The 11,311-nt window shown below is 47.8% G+C and overlaps 1 protein-coding gene across 1 annotated transcript in view; it reads right to left on the reverse strand.

The window, feature by feature from the left end:
• The window catches only part of atf7ip2 (activating transcription factor 7 interacting protein 2), a 191,172-nt gene that overhangs the window by 40,041 nt on the left and 139,820 nt on the right, over positions 1-11,311 (reverse strand). Inside the window, exon 10 of the mRNA XM_038820878.1 lies at positions 8,932-9,016. Coding sequence (XP_038676806.1) covers positions 8,932-9,016 — 85 coding nt within the window. The remainder of the gene's footprint in view (positions 1-8,931; positions 9,017-11,311) is intronic.

The raw sequence follows: 11,311 nt of genomic DNA on the forward strand, positions 1-11,311 counted from the left end.
AGGCGGACTGGTGATGATAAATTGCCTGTAGTGTCCAAAAAGGTTAGGTGGGGTTGCTGGGTTACAGGGATAGGGTAGAGTTATGGGCTTGTGGGGTGCTCTTATCATTGGGCTCCCGGAGGGGGCCGAGGGAGTGGATGCCACGGCATATGTGGCAGACATGCTGCAGAAGCAGGTGGGGGATGATTTCTTCCTGCATCCGTTGGAGCTGGACAGGGCACACAGAGTGCAAATGAGGCAGCCAAGAGCCCCCCCCCCCCCCCCCCCCCCCCCCCGTGCAATGGTGGTCAGGTTCCATAGGTTCTACAGTGGGCCAAGAGCACGAGGAGCTGCTCTTGGAACAACAGTGTCCTGCGCATCTACCAGGATCTGAGCCAGGAGGTGGCCAGAAGGAGGGCAGCCTACCGACAAATTAAAGAGATTCTGTTTAAAAAGGTCAAATTCGGGCTACCCGGCGTGGCTTTGGGTCACATACCGGGAACAGCAACATTATTTTGACGACCCAGAGGAAGCGGTGGACTTCGCTAAGGGGCATGGACTGGTGCCGAACTGAGGACCCATGGACTCAAGTTAGAGTGTGCTAAGGGATGTCTGCATTTGTTCACAGATTGCCCTTCGTGTTAGTGATGTCGTTCGGCATGCTCTTTTACTTAAAACTGGGGGTGTTCTTGTGTTTGTGTTTGCCTGTTTGAAAGTTTTAAAGTTAAAGCCAAAGTGATAGTTAAAGTTTAAGTTGTTGGGTGCTGGGGGGCTGTTCGAGTTCTCTTTGCTTTTTTCTTCTTCTGAGAATGTTGCTTTGTTCTTTTTCTCTCTGTCTCAGTCCCAGAGCGATTGCTCGAAAAATGATCTGCTGACGAGGGAGGGAACTGAACCAGGGAACAGGGAAGGGGTCGGGGGTGGGAGCTGCCAAGAGGCGGACCAGGGGAGGCGCGGCACATGGGCAGGAGGTGGGCCCAAGAAGGGGGATGGCTGATCGGCGTTGGGGGGAGACGGTTGGGGGGGGGGGGCAGGGTGCCCTCCAACCAGGCTGATCACCTGGAATGTTAGAGGATTAAACGGGCCGTTCAAGAGGACACGTGTGTTCGCGCACTTATGGGCGATGAAGGCGGATGTAATGTTGCTGCAGGAGACGCATTTGAAAGTGGCGGGCCAGATTAGATTACAGAAGGGCTGGGTGAGCCAGGTCTTCTATTCGGGGCTTGACGCTAAGACCAGAGGGGTCGCGATCATGATTAACAAATGGGTTAAGTTTGAGGCGGACAGCACAGTTGTGGATGTGTGGGGGGGGTAGATTTCTGATGGTCCGGGGCAAGCTTGAGGGGGTGAAGGTGGTCCTAGTGAATGTTTACGCTCCAAACTGGGATGATGTAGATTTCATCAAAAGCTGCTGGGGAAAATCCCCAACTTGGATTCGCACAAGTTGATTATGGGTGGGGACTTTAATACAGTCCTCGGTCCCGACCGGTCGTGCTCCAGAACGGGCAGGGTCCCGGCAATGCCAAGAAAAACGAGAGGGTTCATGGAATAAATGGGAGGGGTGGACCCCTGGAGAATCCGCCGGCCGACGGGGAAGGAGTTCTCGTTCCATTCACATGTTCACAAGGTTTATTCTCGTATTGACTTCTTTATTATGAGTAGGGACTTTTTGGAGGGGGTGAGGGATACAGAATACTCGGCGATCACTATTTCGGACCATGCTCCACATTGGGTCGACCTGCTGGTCTGGAAAGAAAGTTACCAGCGCCCACAATGTAGGTTAGAGGTGGGATTGTTGGCAGAGGAGAGGGTGTGAGAGAGAGTGGGGAAATGCATGCAGGACTACCTGCAGGTCAACGATACAGGGGAAGTCTCAGCAGCGGTACTCTGGGAGGAGCTGAAGGCGGTGGTGAGGGGGCAACTGATCTCAATCCGAGCCCATAGGGACAGAACGGATAGGGCAGAGATGGACAGACTGGTGCAGGAGATGACACTAACGGATAGGGAATATGCGGACTCCCCGAGGGCAGAGCTACTTAGGGAACGACGGGGACTGCAGGCGGAGCTGGGAGCGCTATCCACTAGGAAGGCCGTAGAGCAACTCAGAAAGGCCAGGGGCGCGGTGTACGAGTATGGGGAGAAAGCCAGCAGAATGCTTGCACAGCAACTTAGGAAGAGGGACACCCGGCAGGACTGAACAGGGTATTCAGGGACTTTTACAGTAAGCTGTATACCTCGGAACCCCCCACAGGGCTGGAGGGGATGAGGTGCTTCTTAGATGGGCTGACCTTCCCAAAGGTGGGCAGGGGGATGGTAGAGGGGCTGGGGCCACCGATTAGAGCTGAAGAAGTAATGGGGGGCCTGAAGGCCATGCAGTCGGGTAAAGCCCCGGGGCCAGATGAGTATCCAGTGGAGTTCTACAAAACGTTTGCGGGTATACTGGGGCTGGTGCTGGTTAGGGTGTTTAACGAGGCGAGGGTCAATGGGGTACTACCCCCGACGATGTCGCAAGCCACCATCTCGCTGATATTAAAACGGGATAAGGATCCGGAGGTCTGTGGGTCCTATAGGCCAATCTCCCTGATTAATGTAGACGCTAAACTGCTGGCCAAGATCCTGGTGTCCAGAATCGAAGACTGCGTACCTGACGTGATTGTGGAGGACCAAACGGGGTTTGTTAAGGGCAGGCAGTTAGTAGCCAATCTAAGGCTACTCAATGTGATTATGATGCCCCCGGAGGGCAGAGAGGTAGAGGTAGTGGTGGCAATGGATGCCGAAAAGGCTTTGGAACGGGTGGAGTGGGACTATTTATGGGAGGTGCTGGGACAGTTTGGGTTTGGAGAGGGCTTTGTGGACTGGGTTAAACTGCTATATCAGGCCCCGGAGGCTAGTGTAAGGACGAACAGGACGACATCGGAGTATTTTAGACTACACCGCGGGACAAGACAGGGATGCCTCCTCTCTCCACTGCTGTTTGCGTTGGCCTTGGAACCGCTGGCAATTGCTCTGATAGCGGCAAGGGGATGGAAGGGAATGGTCAGTGGGGGGATATAGAACACAAGGTTTCGCTCTACGCGGATGACCTGCTTTTGTATGTGTCAGATCCAGCGGCAGGGATGGACGGGATTATGGAAATCCTAGGGGAGTTTGGCCGGTTTTTGGGCTACAAGTTGAACATGGCAAAAAGCGAGATGTTTGTGGTGCAGGCGAGGGGTCAGGAGAATAGGCTGAGGGAGCTACCACTTAGGTTGGTTGGGGAAAGTTTTAGGTATCTAGGGAGACAAGTGGCACGCGACTGGGGTAAGATGCATAAGTTGAATTTGTCCAGGCTGGTGGAGCAAATGAGAAGCGAGTTTCGGAGATGGGATGCACTCCCGCTGTCACTAGCAGGGAGAGTACAGATGGTGAAGATGACGATCCTCCCAAGATTCCTGTTTATTTTTCAGTGTCTCCCTATTTTCATTCTGCGGTCCTTCTTTAAAAAAATCAATAAAATCATCCTGGGATTTGTTTGGGCGGGGAAGTCCCCGTGGGTAAAGAGGGGGATGCTGGAACGGAACCGTAGCGAGGAGGGGCTGGCATTGCCGAACCTCAGCAACTACTACTGGGCGGCTAACATAGCCATGATAAGGAAATAGATGGTGGGTACGGGTCGGTTTGGGAGCGGGTGGAGGCTGCTTCGTGCAGGGGCACCAGCTTGGCAGCCCTGGTCACGGCTCCCCTGCCGCTCCGGCCCGCCAGGTACTCCACCAGCCCTACAGTGGTGGCGGCTTTGCGGATTTGGGGCCAATGAAGGAAGCATGCGGGGGAAGTGGGAGCGTCGGTCTGGTCCCCAATATGTGACAACCACCGATTTGTCCCGGGAAAGATGGATGGCCGATTTTGAGCATGGCGGAGGGCGGGGGTGGGAAGGATGGCCGACTTGTTCCTGGAAGGGAGCTTCGCACACATGAGGGCGCTGGTGGAGAAGTTCGGGCTGGCGAGGGGGAATGACGTTCAGTACTTGCAGGTGCGGGATTTCGTACGTAGACAGGTCCCATCCTTTCCACGCCTTACACCAAGGGGGATCCAGGACAGGGTAATTTCCAGGGGTGAGGTAGGAGAGGGGAGAGTCTCAGATATTTATAAGGAGCTTATGGGAGTGGAGGACACAGGGACTGAGGAACTGAAACTTAAGTGGGAGGAGGAGCTTGGTGGGGAGTTGGAGGGAGGCGTATGGGCTTACGCTCTGAGGAGGGTAAATGCAACCGCAACATGTGCCAGGCTCGGCCTGATTCAGTTCAAGGTGGTTCACCGGGCCCACATGACGGTGGCGCAGATGAGCAAATTCTTCGGGCTGGAGGACAAGTGTGCTAGATGTGGGGGAGGACCAGTGAACCATGTCTACATGTTCTGGGCATGTCCAAAACTCAGGGGATACTAGCAGGGATTTGTGGACGTCATATCCCGGGTACCGAAAACAAGGGTGGTGATGAGTCCAGAGGTGGCGATTTGTGGGGTGTCGGAAGACCCGGGAGTACAGGAGGGGATAGAGGCCGACGTTGTAGCCTTTGCTTCCCTGATAGCCCGGCGACAAATACTGTTGGCCTGGAGGGACTCAAAGCCCCCAAAGATCGAAGTATGGTTGTCGGACATGGCAAGCTTTTTCGGCTTGGAAAAAAAATCAAGTTTGCCTTACGGGGATCACTATCGGGGTTCGCCCGGAGGTGGCAACCATTCATCGACTTCTTCGCGGGGAACTAATCGTCAGCGAAGGAGGGGGGAGGGGATAGAATAGTGTAGAGTAGGGGGGAAGAATAGGCGGTCTATCTGCGAGAGTGGTACTGTTATTTGCACTATGTTTTTTGTAATTGGTATCTGCACACTAATGTATATTGTTACTGTTTACAATGCCAAAAATACCTCAATAAAATTGTCTGTTTAAAAAAAAAGTGGGGTGCTCTTTCCGGAGGGCCGGTGCAGACTCGATGGGCTGAATGGCTTCCTTCTGCAATGTAAATTCTATGATTCTATGAAAGCAGGAATAAATGGGTCTTTTTCAAAGTGACAAGCAGTGACCAGTGGGATCCCGCAGGGATCAGTACTTGGGGCTCAGCTATTCACAACATACATCAATAATTTTGATGAAGGAACCACATTAATATTTCCAGGTTTATTGACAACACAAAACTTGGTGGGAATGTGAGTGCTGAAGAACATGTTAAGAGGCTTCAAGTGGGAAAATACATGGCAGATGCAGTTAATGTGGATAAATGTGGAGTTATTCATTTTGGAAGGAGAAACAGAATGGCAGAGTATTATTTAAATGGTGATAAGATTGGGAAACGCTGATGTAGTTCGGAAGGCAAATGGGATGTTGGCCTTCACTGCAAGAGGTCCTTGAGGATAGGAGCAAAGAAGTCTTACTGAGCTGTATAGGGCCTTGGTGAAACCATACCTTGAGTATTGTGTGCAATGTTGGTCCCCTTATGTAAGGAAAGGATATACTTTTCTAATTAAGGAGTAATTTAGTGTTGCTAATCCACCTTCCCTGCACATCTTTTGGGTTGTGGGGGAAAATGTGCAAACTCCACAAAGACAGTGACCTAGGTCGGGATCGAACCAGGTCCTCAGCGCCAATTAGGCAGCAGTGCTAATCACTGCACCACCGTGCCGCCTGGAAAGGATATATTTGTCATAGAGGGACTGCAAAGATTAACTAGACTGATTCCTGAGATGGTAGGATTGTCATACGTGGAGAAATCGGATCAACTGCATCCATATTCATTGGAATTTAGAAGAATGAGAGGGGATCTACTTTGAACATAAAATTCTGACAGGGCTGGACGCAGGGATGTTGCTTCCTCTGGTTGGGGGGGCGGGGTGAGGTCTAGAACAAAGGGTCACAGTCTCAGGATATGGGGTAGGTCACTAAGGACTGAGATGAGGAGAAACTTCTTCACTCGGGGTGTCTAACCTGTGGAATTCTCTACCATAGTAGGTTGTGGAGGCCAAGTCACTGAATGTATTTAAGAAGGATATAGATAGATTTAAAGATTCTGAAGGCATCACGGAGTATGGGGAGACTGCAGGTGTATGCATTGAGTTAAGAGGATCAACCACCATCATATTAGAACAAAGAACAATACAGCACAGGAACAGGCCCTTCGGCCCTCCAAGCCTGCAGCTATCACGTGCCCTATCTAGACCAACCGCCTGTATCCTTCTATACCCTATCTGTTCCTGTGCCTATATAGTAAGTCTTACAGGTCGCTAACGTTATTTGCCTCAACCACCTCACTTGACAGTACATTCCAGGCCACCACCACCCTCTGTGTAAAAAAACTTGCCCCGCAATTCTCCACTGAACCTATCCTCCCTTGTTTTGAACTTGTGCCCCCTTGTAATTTTCAATTCCGCCCTGGGAAAAAGCCTCTAAATGTTCATCCTATCTATATCCCTAATAATTTTTATAAACTTCTGTTTTATAAACTCTGCCTCCGTCTCTCTCAAGAGAACAATCCCAGTTTATTTAATCTCGCCTCATGGCTAATACCCTCCATACCAGGCGACATCCTGGTAAACCTTTTCTGTACTCGCTCCAAAGCCTCCACGTGCTTATGGTAATGTGTGTGACCAGGATTGGAAACAGTATTCCAAATGTGGCCTAACCAACGTTCTATATAACTGCAACGTAATTTTTTAGCTTTTATACGCTATACCACGTCCTATGAAGGCAAGCATGCCATTTACTTTCTTTACCACCATTTCCACCTGTGCTGCCACTTTTAAGGATCTGTGGACCTGCACGCCCAGGTGTCTGTGTCTCTATGCTACTGCCATTTATTTTATAGCTCCCACCTGAATTGGTTCTACCAAAATGTATCACCTCGCATTTGTCCGGGTTAAATTCCATCTGCCAAATCTCTGCCCAATTTTGAAGCCTATCTGTATCCTGTTGTATTCTCTGACAATCTTCATCACTATCTGCAACTCCTGCAATCTTAGTATCAACCTCAAACCTGCTAATCAGACCCCCTATGTTTTCTTCCAAGTCATTTATATATATTACAAAGAGCAGAGGTCCCAGTACTGATCCCTGCGAAACACCACTAGTTACAGACCTCCATTCAGAAAAACACCCTTCCAGTGCTACCCTCGGTCTTCTATGGCAAAGCCAGGTCTGGATCCATCCAGTTAGTTCACCCCTGACCCTGTGATCTAATCTTTTGCACCAGCCTGCCATGAACGACCTTATCAAATGCTTTACTAAAGTCCATGCGGGCAACATCCATAGCACTTCCCACGTCAATCATTTTTGTCACCTCCTCAAAAAATTCAATTAAATTAGTGAGACATGATCTTCACGTCATTGACAATGAAATCGTTGGAAAAGATTCTCAGAGATAAGATCTATGCACATTTGGAAGTGAATGGCCTCATCAGCTACAGACGGCATGGTTTTGTACGAGGGAAATCAGTGCAAAAGCCAAAGCATTTTCAATCATCTTCGGTCAGAAAACCTGAACTCCTGAGGTCCCATCATCACAGATGTCAGTCATCAGCCAATTTTATTCAAAGAACAAAGAAAAGTACGGCACAGGAACATGCCCTTTGGCCCTCCAAGCCTGTGCCGACCATGCTGCCCGTCTAAACTAAAATCTTCTACACTTCCTGGGTCCATATCCCTCTATTCCCATCCTATTCATGTATTTGTCAAGATGCCCCTTAAATGTCACGATCGTCCCTGGATACCAAGAGGATCCACAGGATACGAAGAAACGGTTGATGGCACTAGATACAAATACTATTTGGGCCCTGACAGCATGTGGCTGTATTACTGAAGAACTGTGCTTCAGAAGAAGCCGTGAACCTAGTCACGTTGTTCCAGTACACTTATAAAACTGGGGAGGCAGTGGAATTGTGGTCTTATCACTGGACAGTTCCATCAGCTCTGCCTCTTTCTATTAACGAGAATAGTAATCCCAGGGTAATGCTCTGGTGACCCAGGTTCAAATGGTGAAATTTGAATTTAATTTAAAAAAAGAGCAATGATGATAGTGAAACCGTTGGTAATTAATATAAAAACTCATCTGGTTTATTAATGTGTTTTAGGGATGGAAACTTGCCATTCTTACCTGGTCTAGTGACTCAAATGTCCTTTGAAATGGCCTAGAGGTGATTTGTAAACAGGGGCTGGTTTCTCCGTCTGAGGCTGCAGGTGGAAGGGGTAGGTGAAAAAGCAGTGATTTTCGCTGTTTCTGCCTGGACTGCTCCTTGATTTCCAGGTAGGGGTGACTGATGGGGGTTAGTGGGCAGGATTTGCATTATGGTGGGAGAGGGGGCCCCTCCGATGTACATTGGGGGCACCTGCATTAAATACTTCTCTCCTTGGTTCACTGTGAGTCCTCTGCATCAGGGCCATGGTGGAAAATACTTGCACCAATCCATGCCCACATGAATTCCGGCCGAGTGGCATGGAGAATCTGGTATCCAGCCTGTTAATTGGATGCAAATGGTTTCAAATGAGCATTTGCATCCTACCACCGGTGTGGGGTGTGTAACTCACTGTCACTTTCGTTGGGGTCTGGAGCATTGGAACGGGTTTGGCGCTTGTTTTTTGCTCAAAGCAGGATTCTCTGCCGTATAGGGAACTCTGCGGAGAATCCACACATAAGACCTATTGTAAGTTAGGCAGAATGTAGGACTTTAAACTGGGTAATGGGTTTTGTCTGCACTCTGCTCCCAACTTAGAATCTGAAGGACACACTTGTTCTTGATTCCCTGTGAGCAAATGTTACAGGTAAATAGTATTTTATATTGCTTGTACACAAAATATCAATTACATGTTCACAATGTTATTTGATTTTATTAACTACACACAATGCATATTAAAATACTGCAATAGTTTAAAGGGAAAGATAGCCAAAGAAAAAGTGATTTTCATTCATTGCTTTGAATATAAGACAGCAGTACCTTTTTTCCTACTTTGGTTATTAATACACCTTTCATCATCTTCTGTAAGGTCAATTACCATTTGACTGCTTGGCAGTTTGCTCCCCTGAAAAAGAAAACATTTTATGTATTGTGTGCTAATCAAATGCATTGAAATGATTCACTTCTGGACATCTTTGATTTAACAATAGGCAATTTTTCTAATATTAATGGGGCCTGGAAAACAGTCGGATACCCACAGAATTTGTTGCTAATGACCGTGTAAAAACAATTTAATTTCAAGAAAATCTTGGTCACCTCAAAAGATATCAAGGACTGATTTGGATCCAACTTTATGTACAACTACTATCTACTTTATTATACTAGTGTATAGAATCTATTGCTCTGTCTCCCTGCCTATTAAAGTTCACAGTCCGTGGAGATGTTAACACTTCAGGTACAGGATGTTCCAATGCTTGTTACATTAGTTCTTGCCTAGTAACAAAGGCGGGACCCTCTCGGAGTGCTTTAATAGGTCCCCCAGATCAGTTTAAGGGACAGTTAATCACTCTTCTGAAGAAGTCCGCTTCAGAAAACCAGCCAGTCACAGAGAGGAACAGGCAAAGGTTCCAGTTTAAAGAAAGAGCTGTGGGGAGCAGACTTTGAACTAAAGAGGGCAATTGTTTTTTGGTATTCTGCTTGGCACGGTGGTAGATCTCAAAATGTGCTTGTAAACTTACTTAGGAATCCAGGGAGAAGGAATTTCAGAAGACGAGATCGAAACTCTACGAAGTGGGCCATTGTTAAAGCCGTATGAGTGGAGTGACATTTGGAAAGAATTCCAAAACAGATATTCAAAAGGTGGAAATTGGAAATCCTTGTGAGTAATTTGAAGTTTGAGTGAAATTGGATGACTCACAGTGGGACTAACATCTGGGTTATTTCTTGAGAAATCCATCGGCTCTATCTTGGTTGAGTTTGTCATTAACTCTGATGTTTTCAACTACAGTTCATCTACTTACCCTGAATGTTGAGGTACAAGGTATATCTTGTAAATTTTTATTTTTCTGAACTTTTAAAAAATAAATTTAGAATACCCAATTCATTTTTTCCAATCATGGGGCAATTTAGCGTGGCCAATCCACCTACCCTGCACATCTTTTTGGGTTGTGGGGGCGAAACCCACGCCAACGGGGAGAATGTGCAAACTTCACACGGACAGTGACCCAGAGCCAGGATCGAACCTGGGACCTCAGCGCCATGAGGCAGCAGTGCTACTCACTGTGCCACCGTGTTGCCCATATTTTTCTGAACTAATAGAGTAAAGTTCTTTTTTTTGTTTGTTCAACACTGGTCTTAATCCAAAAGCAGTGTCTTGAATCACCTTTATCTACATTAAACAAAACGTCATTGGTCTCTACCACCGCACCGCAGCACCCCCCCACACACATTCTTAAGCCCTGACCATTGTAACACTAGTATATGGATTGTCACGATTGTTAGATTCATTCTTTGGAAGCTGGAGATTACAGATTGGGATGGATCAAAAAGGATGAGAACTTTAAAGTCAAGATGTTGCTTAACCAGGAACTGTAGCCAGCTGGGATGGCCACTTACAAAGTAAACATGGGTACTTGCCAAGACTCAAGGGAAATATACAGGTTTCAAGCAAACTCAGAGCCTAAATGTATATTTGTTAACAGAGAACCAGACATTATCGAAACCCCTAGCCGATTTGCATTCTAATAGCGCATTTCCCCAGGACAAAGGATTGGTACTCAGGTATCAGATACAATTCTAGACACATTGGCGCCACTCCCTTCACCCAGGAAGCCCAAACAGCCAAGGTCAATGACCGCTCAGGACATGCCCAGCCATCAAGGCACCTGCCCCTTTATTGGCTCAAATCGAAGGCAGTAATCAAAGCCTGCTGAATTATTGGGTCCAAAGCTAAGGAGCGCCCAAAAGTGCACGAAACCCCAAAGGGTAAAGAGAGACACTGCCATGTGTTCAATCTCTTTTGGCCCTGGCACACCGGCACAGCCTATACCTGAAGCCAATTGCAGCACGACTAGAAGCAAGTTCAAGATCAACGATCGCTACCAGACGGATGAGCCCAGCAGAACCGAAGTTACTTCTCCAGACCCAGCCACTCCAGATCCGAACAAAGGCCTTGTTCCTCTGCCAAAGCTGGGTGCCTGAAGTTAAGTACAGGTTATTGTAGTGTTAGGTATAATTTAGCTTGTAGCGTTTTTATATTGCATGTGTGAGTTAATCTTGTGTGTAAATAAACTATTACTGAACTTGAACTAACTGACTGGTTGTTGGGTCTTTGATCAATATCCAGTTGAACCTTGTGGTGGTATCATCTGATACCTGGCGACTCTGAAAAGCAGTATCACTCAATATTAAAAAGGGCAAC

This window comes from Scyliorhinus canicula, chromosome 15 (genome assembly GCF_902713615.1).
Source record: "Scyliorhinus canicula chromosome 15, sScyCan1.1, whole genome shotgun sequence".
Lineage (NCBI taxonomy): Eukaryota > Metazoa > Chordata > Chondrichthyes > Carcharhiniformes > Scyliorhinidae > Scyliorhinus > Scyliorhinus canicula.